Here is a 17,672-nt window from a genome sequence, read left to right as displayed (position 1 = left end):
GCATTCACAAACATGAGCATGAAAACACTTCCTTCTATTAATAATAGAAATAAAACATCTTCACTGCATTCTCCAACTTTTATGAAGGATGTTTAAAACACGTTACTGCTTATCTAATAAAAATTCATTCATTCTGTCTTTGAAACAAAATAGTTTTTCACTAATATGACCATACATATAGAAGTTTCTAACTTCCTACTTAAAAAATATAGATTGAAAAAACTTCCATACATAAAATAACCATCAGTAGGGAAGTGTAATTTTATTTTGGAACAAAGAAAAGATATATAAAAAATGAAATGTATTAAATGCACCTGGTGTTTGATATCCATGCCATTGTTGAATTAGAGGGTTTCAGTAAGGTTAGGATAACATACAGGATTGTTCCTCCCTCCCCCCTCTCCCTCTTTTTTAATATACAACAGGACACTCAATTATCTTTAGTTTTTAGTTCACTCACTGGAATAAATTGAGAATTAAATTCACAAAACATTTACGTGGTCTGTTTCCATAGTAAACTGCAAAGATTTTATGCCTTGAATTACAGAAGAAACTGAATACATTACTCAAAATAATATTAAGAGCCAACATGTTTTTCTCTTAATTCTCAAAGACAGACTATTTTAAAGTAATCATCCCCCACCCCAAAAATATCACATCAAATAGATGTGAAAGTTAAAATATGACTGCTCAATCTCTCGAAGTTTGGCAGAAAACAGAAAGAAGTATCTGCTAATAAGGACCTAAACAAAACATTTCTGAAGCTAGTTGTTTTTCTTTTGGGTTTGGTTTTTTTTAAGAATCTGTACATTCTGGTAAATGTAAGACAGACACAATCTTAAAATAACCTGGAACAAAATATTGCAGAGAGGCTAACTGAAAGAATGAAGTAACAGAATATTTCTTCAATTATACACATTTGAAAGCAAATCATGGATGGTGAGTGCTTCCTCTCCTGCCTACAGTTACTACACTAACTTTGAAGTTTCAAGCTAAGTGTACTGTTTACCAGTCTAGAAAAACATTCAGGATGGATTCAATGGTTCCAATGCCCAAAAGTGAGAGCAGTACTTCTACAATGTTCGTATGAGTTTAGGAACTCACATTTTACCATTATTTTATTCCACTGCTTTTCAGTGATGTAAATTATTATATATATTTATATATTCAATGCCAGTTACTTAATTAATACGTAATATACCACAAACTTACAACTACACCAAGAATCACGTGACTGAGTTTGTTAGTACAAAGAAGGCAATCCACTAGATGGCCATATAAACAATTTGTTAATACAAATGGAGAGACCAAATCCATGAAAAGGGAGAGAGAAGCTCTTTGAGCATTGCAAGTCAAAGTTCTCATATAATCAAACTGACTTTAATTAGAATCTAATGCTTCTGACTATATATTACTCTTCATGTAAGAAGCATGGCTAAATAACTTGCTCTAAATCATATTATTATTTAGAAACTAAGATTCTGGATGTTAATCACTGAATTATGCTGAATAAATACTGTTCTTATTCAACATTCTAACATTGAAATATAAGCATTCAGTCAGATATTCTAAAAAAGCCATAGATTTTTGAAACTATTATAGATTTGGCCAAAAGCATGTAGTTTAATAAGCAAAAGTTAAAGTAACAACTGTAAAACACATGGAAAAGGAATTCCTATTGTAATGGCTACACTATTTGCAGAACAGGGTTGTGTATGTCTTTTTGGGTTCTGGAATATTTCAGTTATGAGCTGCAGGGCTACATAAATAAGTACTACAAAGCAATATAGTAAAACCTTCTTTCTTAAAACTATTACAAATAACAGGCCTCTGTCCTTATCCCACCATTTTCACTTCCCAAGAACCACCTTATGTCTCAATCTTATTCTAACATTAAAAGAAGACATCGAAAAAATCTTCAACTTTAAAGCAAACCAGAAAAATGATATGGGCTTTATAACTGCTGAAATAAATCAAGGAGTGATGCAATACTTACATTATGATGACTGGTGTTCTGCTTCAAGAGGCTGACTGGTTCAAAGATACAAATCACCTTTCCATAAGAAGCTGCAATCTAAAGCAGTTTATATTTATATGTACATAAACACACACAGAAGAAACAAGCTATTGAACAAGAATAAAATGCAAATGGTTGATTTTACTTTTAACCCTCCTTGTAGACAAATTTGAAGCTCATATCCATATTTCCTTTTGATAACAGAAAAAGGATATCTGGTTAAAATCATGAACTGGTGTAGATAATAAAAATATAAGCCTTACTCATTAATTGTGATGAACTACTGAGACTACAGGTAGACATGAGATTTTCTTTAAAAAAAACCCCAGATTATTAGTAATATTATTTCCATATTAAATTACATAAAGACTCAAAAGAGTCTGCAGAGTTCACCTTCTCAAACACAGAACCAATATTGGTTCACAGTGCTCTTGTGCACTTCCACAGCATTAGAACATGCTGCCTCATAAAAAGTTAATTCAGAAGACCCAAACTACACAAGCAAAACACCCAATGCAGAGAACTGCAAACAGAACTACTATTCAAGGCTAACATAAAATATTTCCAAAAAAGTTGCAATATGGTCAGCTTTAATTGGTAGTTCAAAGACTTATTTCATCAGTGGTTACCAGCCACCTCAAACCTGCATTAGGACAAAATTAAAGAGTATTTGATCACAAGATATCTATACAAAAGCAAGCCTAAAAGACTTGTCAGGAAGAGCCTAAACAAGCCAAATGTATGCTAAAGACCTCAAGTAGAGAGCCTGAGTGAGCTGTCACGAGGAAATGTTACCTAGAACTACCTGAAATACAGATTTACAAAAATTAAGGAGTTTGCATACATCATGCATAATGGACATCCTGCATTCTGAAGTGGTGCTTACTATTAAAAGAACATCTACAGTTACGATATGCTGTAAGAGTTAATTACCTATTTCTGTAAAATTCGGACTTAGAAAGTATTCATAGTTTTCTTTTAAAAACAATAAACAGAGTCATATATCAACCACGAAAGCTTTCAAAAAAAAAGTAATAAACTTTCATACTCATCGTTATTTACAGATCCTTTAAATACAGATTAAATTACCTAGGCAGCCTCATCTCCTCGGATGGTAAGATTGACGGAGGGAGAGACAACAGGTTGGCAAAGGCATATAGTGCCTTCGGAAAACTCCATAAAAGAATTTGGCGAAATAAACGCTTGATGAAAAGTACAAAGATCAGTGTTTACAGAGCCACAGTGCTGTCTACTCTCTTATATGGATCTGAATCATGGGTCATCTACCGCCACCACCTGCGTCTCTTAGAACGCTTCCATCAACGCTGTCTCTGTACAATCCTAAACATCCACTGGTCAGATCATGTGACCAATACATCTGTTCTAGAACAAGCAGCAGTCACAAGCATTGAGGCCATGTTGCTGAGAACGCAGCTGCGTTGGGCAGGGCACGTCTACACGATGAAGGACCACCGCCTCCCTAAGATCTTGCTCTATGGTGAACTTGCCACTGGCTGCTGCATGAGAGGAGCCCCAAAGAGAAGATACAAGGACTCCCTGAAACAACATCTCAGTCTCGGCCATATTGATCAACATAACTGGTCTACTCTGGCCTCCAACCGGGAGGTCTGGAGACACACCATCTATAACGCTGCTGATGCCTTTGAGAACGCACACAGGATCACTCTTGAGGAGAAAAGACAACGCAGAAAGAATCCTGTCTTGCAGAATATACCACCTAAGGAGTCTTTCTGCTGTGCCTTTTGCAACTGGACATGCCTGTCTCGTACTGGCCTTTTTAGCCACCAACGTGCTTGTGTCAAACACGGGTAGAGACCTTTCCCTAATCTTCATTCACGAAGCCCAGCCATGGGGGGGGGTGTGAAATATAGATGTACATGATCTGTACAAACGTACAGATTCATTCAAATCCTACAATCCATAGATCCATAGCTTCAAGAGAAACCCTCTGCATTAAAAGAGTGGATAGTTAAATAAATTTCTATCACACTAACAACCTAAACATCAGCCTGACCCAAAAATGCCAAGAGTAATTTTGTCACATTTGCAAGGAAAAAGTTTCTTCAGGCACTTTCCATCTCAGATTAATATTTCCCTTCTCTAATTCTCTTTAATTACCTTACTTACTCTTTTATTCTCTAATAACTCCATTCCACACTCAACAGCAAACATGGACACTCTTTCCATATGTTATTGTTTAGTGGGTTTTTAAGACAAATGAACATTAGCATTCCAAAATGCTAAACATACAGTGTCTAGAGCAACTGCTACGCACTTAAACTTTACATAGGATTCCATAATCATACAGCCACTTGGCCTAGTCCTCACTGAGAAGATGTTGCCAAAAGGAATAATGACAACTTGTTGAAGAATTTCCCAAACTACAACAATAATTACTCAGACACCAAATAAAAGCCTATAGTAGTCCCAAGTTGTGCTATTAGAAATGAGATATGCAGGGAAGCATTACTGCATTGTAGGACACTACAGTCATTCCTAATGACATGGACAGTAGGACTGAGTGCACCCTCAGCAAGTCTGCAGATCACATCAAGTTGTGTGGTGCAGTAAACACACTGGAGGAAGGGAAGGGATGCCATCCAGAGGGACCATGAGAGACTTCAGGAGAGAGCCCGTGTGAAACTCATCTAGCTCAACAAGGCCAAGTGCAAGGTCCTGCACCTCAGTCAGTCAATACCGACTATCAACACAGACTAGGGAAATTAAGGGATTGAGAGCAGCCATGCAGAAATGGACCAGAGGATACTGGTGAACAAAAAATTGTACATGAGGTAGCAACATGGGTTTGCTGCCCAGAAAGCCAATTGTGCCCTGGGCTGCACCAAAAGAATGTGACCAGCAGAGTGAGGGAGATGATAATCCTTGCTTTAGTGAGACACCACCTGGAGTACCACATTCAGTGTTCCAGCACCAGGAATACATGAATAGGTTGAAGCAGGTCCAGAAAAGGAACACAAAAATGGTCAGAGAGCTGGAGTACTTCTCTGAAGATAGGAGGCTGAGAGTGATGCAGTAGTCCAACACTTTGTTTCATAAACCAAAGAGAAATCTGTGTGTCAGTACTGATGAAGATGGGGGAAGAAAAAATTCCAACCCTACAACAGTGAACTGGAAATGCACTGATCAGTCTGGTCAATAAGCAAATTCCTAGCCAATCAGTGCTTAGTATTTCAGCACTCTGCAAATACATCCAGTTTGCTGACAGCAGACAATACAGACTTGCAGAATCACAATGACCTCATAGGTCTACTCAGGAAACAAAAAAATTCTGAAGCTTAGTAAGCCTTATAGTATGATATATTCACATGTGTTAATTTACAATTCAAGGACAGTTTGTCCTTTAAATGCATAAATAACTGATATCATGCAGTCAAGATGACCTTGCAAATTTACAGAAATATTTTTATGATTAACTGTGATGTGTGATCTGCATGTGCGTTTCACCATCTCTTAATATATGCCCAGTGAACTCAAAAACCAAGTTTCTAGTTAACAGCAGCCAGTGGAGAAACCCAGGCAGACTTTATGGCTATGAGATACCAGAGACACAGAGAAGAACATCTTCCTCGTTTTCATTTGTGTTCCTTCACTACCATTGCAAGAGTTCATCACTCAGCTGCTAAAAAGCAGGAACAGGGAGTGGCTAGGGACTCATCAGCATGGACTTCACATGTAAACATGAACTGGTTTCCATCAGAGGTTTTGCCTCAAGATGGACACCAGAACCTAATCAAAGCTCTTATGAACTCATAAGGCTTGTAGTAATGTGAAGAAAGCTAACATTATTTCCTCACTAGGACAGGCTTAAAGAAATAAAAAAGGTAGAAAACCCCTCTTATATGAGCAAATATTTATCCAGACACTTCAGACCAGTTCCTACTGAACTGGTCAATACTTAATCCCACTGACATCCCAATGGACAGAATTACCCGGTTATTTCTTTTTTACTCTTGACAGAAAAATTAGGAAAGTGCTCTGTTAAATGGACTTGAAACCCAACACTGCCTAAAATACAACATTTCTGATGAAGGTTACCTACATAAGAAAAAGAAAAGCTAAGAATTCAATAGCAATTTTAAGCCTTTATGAATTGCTGGAAACAGATGTCATTTTTCTGGATGATCTGAAAGTGATTTTTGTAGAAGCACTCATCTGCTGCCAGCCACTAACATGCCCAAGCATGTCAACAACATGCCCATTAGCTCAAAGCCGTAGTGAATAAATAACCTTCGCTTCCAACTCAGTCATCTTTTAGCCAAATTCTTGCCATGTCCTCTATGCAGCCTTATATCTATAGCCTTCTGTGCAGTCCTACATATCTCCTAAAATCTCATATCCATTTTACATTCATTCTGCTGCTTACTACAAGACAGAAAGGAACTAGCCATTTTATTACTCCCTGTAGTGTATTTGCATTAACTTGCAAGTATCCACACTCCTGAGAAGGTGCTTAACATTACATTGCTAGAACACTGTTAGAAACACTGGTCTACATACCTTCCCCTGTTGCATTGAGCAGTCCACACATCCCACTTGAATGTTTCCATGTTTTGCTCCAGGGATTATCTGTAATCGTTCAAAGTCAGTCCCTAGTACCACAATATCACATCCTGATGCATATGCCTAAAATAAAAAAAAAAAATAAATAAATTCAAAAAAGAAACAAGAATAAAACTTTGGCTATTTATAGCATATCAGTGAAGAATGAAACAGCATGGTCCATGTATCCTATCCATGTAAAACACAATATAGTCAGAAGTACAGAAGTATTTACAGAGATAATATATGTCTACAGGTTAAAATCAAGCAATAGTACTGGAAAAGGACTTTTTCTCCATGCTTAGAAGTGCATCACAACACTTCTATAACAAGCAAACAGGGGTTCCAGATAGAAGAGGCAAAAAAAAGATGGGAGTTATAAAAACTTCTAGAAGAAAAAGCCTGAAAGGAAGTTCTTGCAAAGTAGGAAAAAGTAATATATTTCTTACATTGGAGACAGAAACTTTTTAAATTTTAAAATTTTTGAAACTTTTGAAAAGGGGGAATAGAATCAAGGAGCTAAAATGGTAAAAAGCATTTAGTATCGAAATAAAGGTTAGTTATACAAAAGCAAAACTGTGTTCTCAGACTTTTTGAGTCTCCTGTTACTTGCCTTTATTTTCTCTTACATTTATAATGTCTCTAACACCTTCACAGAGTCAGTTCATTGAGTACTGCAATGTCTGAGACAAAAATTCTTCCTATCTTCTTGGAAGTTTTATTAGAAACTAAATACAGATTAAAATGGAGAAGAACATTAAACACTGGAGAAACTTGTGGAAATAACAGTGAGCAGAATCATCCAATTAGCACAGGAATGCAGCATTCAAGGATGAAAGTCTAGAATCAGGAATGCACATTCATTAAAAAGTTAGAAAGACAGTAACAAAATTAAGAGCACAAACAACAGTGTTCTGTTAGAGAACAAGAGAATGATAAAAGGCTCAAAAATGCCATTTTAATTGGCTAAAAGATTTAAGAGCAGTCTCACAAACTCTGGAAAAGGAAGATCTCCAGATACTGACAAAAATTACCATGATCATCACAGCCAACCCTACTAATATCTAGTATATTAAATAAAAACTGTTGACTTGAAAAAAAGCAGAAAAAGTGAATACTAGATTTACAAATTTGAAATATGAATGAGTACTTTTACCAAGCCTGACCTAGACTACAGTACCATTACAAACATTAAAATAAATAATAAAATAAAAAATATGGAGATTTTGTTCCAAAGACATTTTTCTGCACAAAGGGTGCAGTGATGCTTCACAAAACAATCTTACTCTCAACACTGTGATCACTATCTCAGCCAATATTCAGCTATCACTGCAATAAGCAGAATACCAGGATCCTTTAAATAACCTGATAACTGAAAATACTGTCTGTAATTCTGTAGACTAAATACAACTATATATTTATTTATGATCACTTATTACTGGTCAGGTTTTTGAGCCCCTTCCTGTCCTGTCCCTTCTTCAATTTCAAGAAAAGGTTCAAGCAGTATAATTCCTCCTGTCGAAAGAGCAGCATTTATTACAAATGGACATACTAAACTGCAGATTCCAAAGCAATCTAATTAAAAACTCACTCTGAAAGGGAAAATTCAGTAGCAATTTTCATTCAAATGTTAAAGTGATCACTTTCATATTGTGATGGTATGAATTTTGGATCTGCTCATCACCGAACATGTTTTCTTCAGTAAAAAACCATCCTACCTGGTGACTCACTGGTTAAGTCCATAGTTCACCAGAAAAAGGTTACATATAAACAAATACATATAAACAAATTTTCCCTAAGCCATTTTGTTGAATTTAGCATTCTGTATGGAGGCAATTTTAAGGAAAACAAATACTATTAAAAAAAAGTGTTTCACTGTAAAGATATGACATAGAAACATAGACATGGCTTTATTAAAAATGTATATAAAAGACAGAAGTGTCAGAGACTTTATGAAGCCCACCTGCTCTGCTGTATGCCCCTCTAGGCCTCATCAGAACTTCACAGACTTACTATACTTCTCACATCTGATTCTCTCAATTTCTAACTTCGGAGATAAGCCTGAAATCACAGAGTGTCACACCACCACAATCATTGAATAGAAACACAGAATGTTTTGGGTTGGAAGGGACCTTAAAGATCATCTAGTTCCAACCCCCCTTGCATGGGCAGGAATATCTTTCACTACACCAGGTTATTCAGAGCCCCGCCCAAAAAGGTCTTGAACATTTCCAGGGACGGGCATCTACAGCTTCTCTGGACAACCTGTTCTAATGCTGCACCACCCTCACAGCAAACAATTTCTTCTTAACATCTAATCTAAACCTTCTCTCTTTTAGTCTGAAGTCATTCCCCCTTATCCTGTCACTACATGTCCTTGTAAAAATAGCCTCTCTCCATCTTTCTTGTAGGCTCCCTTCAGGAACTGGAAGGTCACTTGCAATAAGGTCACTCTGAAGCTGAACAATCCCAATTCTTTTTAGCCTTTCCCCATAGAAGAGGTGCTCCATCCCTGTAGTCATCTTAGCGTTTCTCCTCTGGACTTGCTTGGAGAGGTCAACGTCCTTCCTGTACTGGGGACCCCAGAACTGAACACAGGATTCCAGTGGGGTCTCACCAGAGCAGAGCAGAGGGGCAGAATCACCTCCACTGCCCTGCTGGTCACACCGCTTTTGATGCAGCCCAGGACACAGCTGGCTTTCTGAGCTGCAAATGAAATGTTGCAGGGTCATATCCAGCATCTCCTCCAGCAGCACCCCTAAGTCCTTCTCGGCAGGGCTGCTCTCGACCTGTTCACCCTTAAGCCTGTATTGATACTGGGGGCTGCCCCAAACCAGGTGCACTACCTTGCAGTTGGGTCTTACAGTAACACACACCACTAACAGCAATCCTGAAATTCATAAACTAACCATTTTAAGGGGATCAAGAACTCAATCAGTTTTAGCATATAAAAATAGTCCTGAGTACACTTAGCATTTTGCACTGAAAGAACGCCACAGTAACAGTAACTCCACTATACAGTGGAGTCTTGAGGAACTGGTATATTAATCAGCGTATCAGGAACAAGGACTTAAAGCAGTATGGTAGAATATGCAGAGTTGGAAGGGACCCATAAGAATCATCGAAGTCCAACTTCTGGCCCTGCACAGGACTCTCATCAAGGGTCACACCATGTGCCAGAGAGTGTTGCCCAAACGCTTCTTGAACTCTGTCAGACCTAGTGATTGCTTCTCTGGGGAGCCTGTTCCAGTGCCCAACCACCCCCTGAGCAAAGAATCTGTTCCTACTATCCAACCCAACACCCCCGACACAGTTTCCTGCCATTTCTTTGGGTGCTGTCACTGGTCACCCCACAGAAGAGATCAGTCCCTGCCCCTCCTCTTCCCTTCACAAGGAAGCTGTAGACTGCAATGAGGTCTCCCCTCAATCTCCTCCTCTCCAGACTGAAAAAACAAGTGACTTCAGCCAATCCTCATGCGGCTTCCCCTCTAGACCTTTGACCACCTTCATAGCCCTCCTCTGGACTTTAACAGCTTTATAACCTTCTCATATTGTGCTGTCCAAAGCTCAGAACCCAGGCTAGGTCCTGCTAAATCGGGCTGTGATGGACAACAGTAGCTTAAAGAGGTATGCAAGACGTATTCTAGACCTGCTGTTGCTTGAAAATGTTCCCTCCATGAACCCAAGTCAAGAGCTATGGCTCCCCCTCTCTTTTTCTATGTTGAACCATTGCTATTATTTTATATTTAATAGTAATTTCTCGCCCAAATTCATATGCTGTGTGTTTAAAAAAAAAAAAGTTTGTCAAATTGGGGATGAACTTTCTGATGAAAAGTCAGGGAGTATATTCTCATCCTAGTAGTTCTTAGTTCTAACAATTTATTTGAAGTTCACTTGTAAGAAGGTGGGGGTGAGAGGAGTGTCCTTTCAAAATCTTATTTCTGGAAGAAAAATACAATCCTTCACCCTTATGTTCTTCTATTTCTCCATATTATCTAAAAAATTTGATATTCTAGGGAAAAAAAAGAATCACTTCTGACATCAGTCTATTAAGAGGGATTAGATAATTCTTGGTCACATTGGTTTCCCAATGCCCAATAAGCTGCAGAATCATTGACTAGCTCCTAAGCCTGTAGAGCTGATTTGTTCCCAAAGAGATAGAAAGGAAAAAAAAAAGGCCTTTTCAAAGAGCTTCCAAATATAACTACAGCCAAGCAGAAGGATGATAGCTTGGAGGTTATTTTTGATGTTTAGTTAATGTTTGCCTGCAGGAGAACCACAATTTCAAAGACAAAAGGCAAAAGATGCAGAGAATAAGGAAGTTACACACTACAATTAAAAAAAGTGTCTGAATAAGAAGGTGACTAAGTTGTCTGGCAAATGAAACTGCAACAGGCTCCCTTTCCTACTGCTGCCCACCATTCCCATTATATCTCACACTGACCAGACACTTTAGGAGGGAAGCTTGATTATCTCCCCTCCTTCCAAGGTGTCCTTGCTTTGGTTCTTTGCTGTCCCCTCTGCAACTCGACTATTAGGTAGAGATGTCAGATCCTCTTACACATTCACTGCATCTCAGACTGCAGCTTTGAATGAGGTTTCCAAGCAGTAGTAACCCATAAAGACATTTCTCCAAAGCAAGTCCACAAAATTAACTACTGGGTTAATTCTACTCTTTTTTTTTTTTCACTGTAGAAATTGTATGGGTCATATTAACTTAATACATAATGAAAGATTGTACTCAAGAGTAAGGAATAACTTCCATAATCCAACAGTCTCTCTGAGATAACAAAAATGAATTCTGCCTACCAGTCACTTTATCTAATTTTTACAGCAAGAGTTATCCACGACAGCTCACGTCACTCATTTTCATTTTGACAGAAGCTAATGTTTTTCTATAAGCTATGGAACTGAGAAAAGAGGTAATTCTAGTCTTCTATTATGCATGGGGCATGAAGCAATCTTAGAGTATAAGAATTTATTTTATACATACTTTTGTGTACATTACTTGGCCCTTGGTGGCAGGGGTGGAGCACAAAAAGCTGCCATAGAGTTGAACAAGGAAAGAGTTCCCAAATATGTATTTTAAAAAATAATAATAATAACATAAAAACTTCAAGATTACTTTTCAAAACAAGTAGAGCCTCTATGTCTAATGCTGGCAAACCATAAAAGCCTTTCACCTTAAGAACGCCCTAGAACATTTACAAGAAAGTTGTCTTTGCACAATGAGACAAGCAGATAATGTGATATTATCATGTTCTTGGAATGTTTATTAAACAGTGCTTTGTTCTTCTGTTACACAAATAAACAAGATGGAACTAGTTCAAGCTGCATGACCATGGATCTCTCTGCTGACATAACAAAACAAGCCTGAAATAAGGGAGTGAAAGATGTTGCAGGCCTGTGAATATAAATGTGATTCTGCATTGCAGTACTGGGTTTTCACACAAATTCTACGCATTCTTTTAATCCAATGTCAGCTCTTATTTCTAAATTAATACCTCTTAGAAGAAGATTAACAGATATTTTGACAATAACAGTGGTTTAAAAGCATTGAGTTTTAACAGACAATAGCATAGACAACTACATGAACTGTTCTGATTTCTTTCTAAAATGAAAAAAATCCAAGACTGGTACTTGGAACTCTCAACAGAAGGAAAGCAAATAACCATGGGTCTTGACACGGCACAGCATCTCTAAAGTAATTATTTCCCTTACACTCAACCTTCTTGATATATTCCTTCTATGTACTGACAGAAGTTTTTGCTGTAGTTTCTGCTACAGCTACACAAGGACTGACACATTACCTTGCACAACTTGTGCAAGCTTTATTTAACCTACCTCTCCTACAGGAAGGGCACAAGCACACCTAATTGCCAGCTATTATCCATGGGTGAATGCAGCAGTATGTGTGTGCACACATACATATTTATAAAGTAATACATATATATAAACCCAGGCAAATACACAGGGGATGAACATACAGATTACAAATATAATGCACAACTCAGCAGAAGTCAGGACAAAAATTAAAGGCAAATAAATCTATGAAGAGGCAATACTGTGACAATGGTTGTATTTTTTTCCTCTGCACAGAATGGTCAAAATCAAAAAGCACAGCTATCGTGAATTATTCTAGTCTATTTTGGTGTAGTCTCTCTCCATCCTCATTTTTGCATCACAACTTACATTAGTCTAAGTGTTCAATTTTAAAATCTTATTTAAAATAAATAAATTCTTTTGTTAAGATGCTTAATTAAATTTTAAGAACTACTCTTTCATCATGTTTGGAAAAAACCCCAACTTTCTAAGCTATGCAATACTTTATTATAGTATATATAAGTAGCAAATTGATTGGTCATGCACTTACAATCATGTCTCACTGAAACTCCACTTTTCACTGATGTGTAAAATTTTATCCCCCCCCCTTTTTTTTTTAAGATTAATTCAGTTAAGAAAACAGTAAATTTTGCAAATCCGTAACAGCTTAACTGGACATTATTTTTTTAAAAAAAATCTCAAAAAGGTTTCCTTCCCTTCACTAACTCTCAATCAAGAAGCAAGTCTAAACAGCGTAATTCCTTGCTCGAGTCTTACGATCACTCAGTTAATTTTCTGGACTACAGATATCTGCACAATTCTAAATACAAGTATTAAGTATTTTCTAGACAGGTAAGTAACAATTTCATTGAGTCACAAAATCTACTTTTATTTATCAAAAAAGTCTGCAAAATGGGAAATCTTTATACCTTTGAAAAACTCAGTCTTGACCAAGCTATCTTGATGTGGTCTTGATGAAGTTATCAATGCCACCCCACCCCCCCCAAAATTTTCAAGTGCTTTTCAACTTCAAATGTTAAATTCATAGTTTTATCTATTGTACAAACCAAGTCTCAAGTCCAGAATGAATTTAATCTCACAGAGAGAGGAAATGTGTCAAGAAAATATTTTGGTCCCATTAAAATAATCCATGTAATTAATCTTTCTTTCACAAATTTTTACCCTTACAAACAATCGCTCTTTTGTCACTTTCCTTATCAGTCTTAGGACTTGTACTTGTAAAGTTGCTATTGCTCAGTCATTTTTATCCCCCATCTTCTGCTACTTGGAAAAAAACCAAAAAGAAAAACCAGAAAAAATATTACAGAAACAGAACTGAATAAGTAAAAATGCACAAAGTCAACCAATCACAAAAGTGTGGGTCACCCAATAATTTAAATACAACTTCAGCAATAACTAGTTCAGAGAAATCCTATTTGATGAACTACACGAACTTTTTAAACTTTTATTCTAATATTTCAGATCTGAAATTAATAAATGAAGGATGTCTTCCACCATGGACAATTACACGGAAAATAAAACAATTTCAATTTCAGGGGGAGGATATAAAGAATAAACAGTTAAATTCTGACATCTGAGGGCCAAGGTCTCATTCATTTAGTGTGTCATGTGTTACTACTGCCTGCTCTCCACAGATAAACAACAAGCATGCTTATAATAACTTGATGATTATGAGTCTTTTTCTATATATAAATAAAAGATGGACTAAAGACTCCTTATCAAGTGTTCTCTCCAAGGAAGGTCATGCTCCACTTTACACTTCACATCCTAAAAATCCAAGGTCAGAACAACAAACATGTACACCATTAGAACAAATACACCACTAGAACAAATATCTCAAACACCTTCTTAAAACAACTGCACATATTCAAAAAGGTGCATACAATTCAGCGGGTACAGGTATTTTTTTACTAGTTTTGCTTCCAGTTTTTCAGAGGTCAAGAGAAGAATCTGATATTTTTAGCTTAAAACTGTAATATCTTAAGTATTTTGCTTCAAATACTCAGTGCTGCGCATCAGAAAATATTCTGAAGCATAGTGTATACTAAATTAAAAAATCAAAATATTACAGACCAAGTTCTCCTGTTGGACAAAGATAACTTGCCCCACTTTACACAACCCTGAAATATCAACTCTCATGAGTTCTCAGCCATGAAAACTGGAAGTATAGAAGCTTAACATGAAGCACCGAAGTCAGACATGTTTGGATTTTTTTCTAAAATATAACTCAACAGTATTTATACTAATTAATGCTTATATCATAATTTCAGACATGGAAAAACAACTGTCAATTTTTTTTCTTGGATTTTTTAAAGGTTTAGTCCATCATTTCTTCCCCAAAATGCAGAAATTAGTTTCAGTACCTTTCACTTAATCCTTCTCAGCAATCTCATTAACTTAAAGCGGCAGTACAGAATGAGTAACAACAACAAAAACAGCCCTGAAGCACTCAAGGATATTTCTGTTAGCAGTTTTAAATCTGAGGAAAAGAAATCCATTAATAACCTTCTGGGGAAAAGGACAAACTAAGTAAGATGAATGAGCCTATGGGAAACATTATTATTACACATTAATAAACACTGTTACTATATCTATGTGAAAATAGTTCTTGTAAAAAAAAAAAAAAAAAAGACCACACTAGCAGATACTGAAAACTGCACTTCCCAGTCATGCCTTTCTCCTCAAGAAGAGATTCCTACTCTTCTTACCCACTGGGAAACTCCCAACACTTTTGATAAGTTGGGCTGTAGCAGGTAGAAAGTGAGTTCAGTGACAGTAATGATTCAAATTATTTCCCTCAAAAAAGAATGAAACCAAAATGGGAAACTTATGAGAACATACTTTGAAAGCTTACTAGCATTTCACTGTAAAGAAGACCTCCTTGTATCTTATGAAACAGTGTCCCACCACCTTTGGTGGGTCTTTGATGAAATTTCTGGATACATAAAACCAGAAAGTTTGGCACAGTTGGCATACGAAGTCCCAGCTGCTGTAGTTTAAGAAATCTTCCAACATGAACTTATTTATAGGACCCACTTTTTTGGAAGCAAGTACATCACCGGACAATGCTGCAGACAGAGGAACTCTCACTGTCAGCCTAACCGTGGGAAGGCAGCTCCTCGCCCCAGTGCCTGAGAGCGAAGCCACAAGTAGGCAGATGAATTTAACTGCACATTCCAGATAGGACAGCAAACTGTAAGTTTCTTAATTCTTGCATTTCTAGCTATCATTCCCCTATCAAACTGAAAACCACGCCATGCTGAAGGTGGGGTCGACCATAAAAGGTAAGGTTAAAAGCACTCAAAATGTGGTGCCCCGAGAAACTTTGCTGCATCTTATTTCATTCCTCTTCGGGCCTACACAGAAGGAGGAGTAGGAAGAAGAACACAACAACATAACTCTGTTTACAAAACAAAAGTGAAAGGGAAGAAAACACACACTAATAAACCATTTGGCCTTTACCACGTACTGCAAGTGTTCTCCTTCCACTCCAAGCACAAACATTGACAGGGAGACCAAGTATGCTTTGAAAATCTTACCACCATGGCAGGGTACTCCAACACCGTCCCCAACTATGTGCACTGAAGATTTCAACCCCCTAACCCTGACCGCACGCTAGCGCCGAAACTCCCTTCCACCGAGAGCCGCACGTCCCGGTCGCCGTTTATGTAATCTTTTATCAGAGCCACCACCACATCGCCGCGGCCCCAAAGCCCCTGTGAGCCACACGTGCCCGCCCGCCCGCCCGCACCGCGGGCTCCGCGCCCTGCCCGGCACCGGGCCGGCAACGCCAAGCAGGGGCCGCCCCTACGGGCAAGTTCTGTGGGTCTCCGCCACCGCCGGGCCCGCGACCCACAGGTCCCCCCGGCGGTGCCGCCGCTGGTGGACGTGCCCCCGCGGCTCGCCCCGCGCCCCGGGCCGGCCGCGGCCCCGCGCCTGACGCAGCCGCTTTGGGCGCCGGGCAGCGCGGGCCCCGCGGAGGCGCCGCGGCCGCGGCGGGGGGGACACTCACCGTGAAGGGCTGCTCGCGCAGGCTGCCCACGGAGAAGCAGCTATCGCCGGGGTTCACGGCGCCCGTCAGCACCTGGTGCAGGTTCATGGCGGAGGGCGCGGCCGCTCGCCCACCGCCGCTCGTCCCCCCGCGCCCGGCGGCGGCGGAGGCGGCGCGTCCCAGCGGCGGGGCGGGGGCCGCGCATGCCCGGCCGCGCCGCGGTGCCTGGGGCGGGCCGAGGGCTCTGGGTGCGAGCGGGTAACTTGACTTCCCTGCTAAAATAACTTGACTTTCCTGTAAAAATAGCTGTGGAAAGCGCTGCGGCCGAGGCCCTGCAAGGGGGCAGACGCGCCAGAGCCAGGGGGTGGGTGACGGAGCCGACTCACCGGCAGCGGTGACCCCGAGCGCAGCCCCCGCGCAGGGGCTCAGCCGCAGCTTCCTCGGCGGCAGTGACAATGGGAAGCACGTGGCAACGGGACGCTTGGTCCCCCGAGGCTCGCTTGAACATCAAATCACCTGTAGGCAACCAGGCTTTTCACTGTCCTCATAAAATGAGAGGAAAAGGGAGCAGGCTAGGACGGGCGCTGCTTTACGTGCAGTTCAAGAGCGGTTTTGGTGGGGGCCAGTTTGGCTCAACGAGACGAGGAAAGGTCAAGTCGGGCCCGAGAGGACCAGGCAGTCTGACCTCCTTGACGGGATGGCGGGAGGCTCTTCACGTCCGCCTCACCATTTCAGTAGCGCTTCACCACCAAATGGACTGACAGTGTCTCGACATTGTGACACAGCATGACCATTCTTTCTCCTACACTGAAAGCACTTTATAATATATTTTTTCCACCATAACTAGTTTTTAAGATTCCGTAAATTTCTCCTAGGGACTTCAGCATCACTAATGTTTTCCCTTGTAAATTACAGCGCCCAAGTAAAATTTTAATTCATCAACTGTTAGAGTGTCTTTCTGCGCACCAGCTGTTTCAAGAAATTATACATAATTAAAATAATTTCACAATGTTAGGCATAACTTTGTGTACCACATTCCACGCTACTTAGAAGATGATACGATGTATCTGTACATGGCAATGCCTTTTTTCCTTTTGTAACTTTTTCAGTCTCTGTGGAAGCAAGGTCAATTTCATACCGTTTTGGGCACTGTGTCTTACAGGTCATTTTAGTAAATATAAGTCTTACATCCTTTGAAAAGCAGAATGAAAAGCATCTCACCATTACATAATTTGCTGC

General features: G+C 39.3%; 1 protein-coding gene across 6 annotated transcripts in view; it reads right to left on the bottom strand.

The window, feature by feature from the left end:
- DMXL1 (Dmx like 1) overlaps positions 1 to 16,594 on the bottom strand; it is an 83,047-nt gene extending 66,453 nt beyond the window's left edge. For 3 of the 6 annotated variants that reach the window (XM_032674884.1, XM_032674886.1, XM_032674885.1), the window contains exons 1-3: positions 16,455 to 16,589; positions 6,557 to 6,682; positions 1,997 to 2,074 (exon numbers count right to left, since the gene is read on the bottom strand). In XM_032674884.1, coding sequence (XP_032530775.1) covers positions 1,997 to 2,074; positions 6,557 to 6,682; positions 16,455 to 16,541 — 291 coding nt within the window. In that variant the 5' untranslated portion in view covers positions 16,542 to 16,589. Of the gene's footprint in view, positions 1 to 1,996; positions 2,075 to 6,556; positions 6,683 to 16,454 lie in introns of those variants that run through there. The other 3 variants (XM_032674888.1, XM_032674889.1, XM_032674887.1) reach the window with 3 other exon arrangements.
- Positions 16,595 to 17,672: the final 1,078 nt, after the last annotated feature.

This window comes from Chiroxiphia lanceolata, chromosome Z, assembly GCF_009829145.1.
Source record: "Chiroxiphia lanceolata isolate bChiLan1 chromosome Z, bChiLan1.pri, whole genome shotgun sequence".
In the NCBI taxonomy this organism is placed as follows: domain Eukaryota; kingdom Metazoa; phylum Chordata; class Aves; order Passeriformes; family Pipridae; genus Chiroxiphia; species Chiroxiphia lanceolata.
This window is presented reverse-complemented; position numbering and strand designations above follow the sequence as displayed.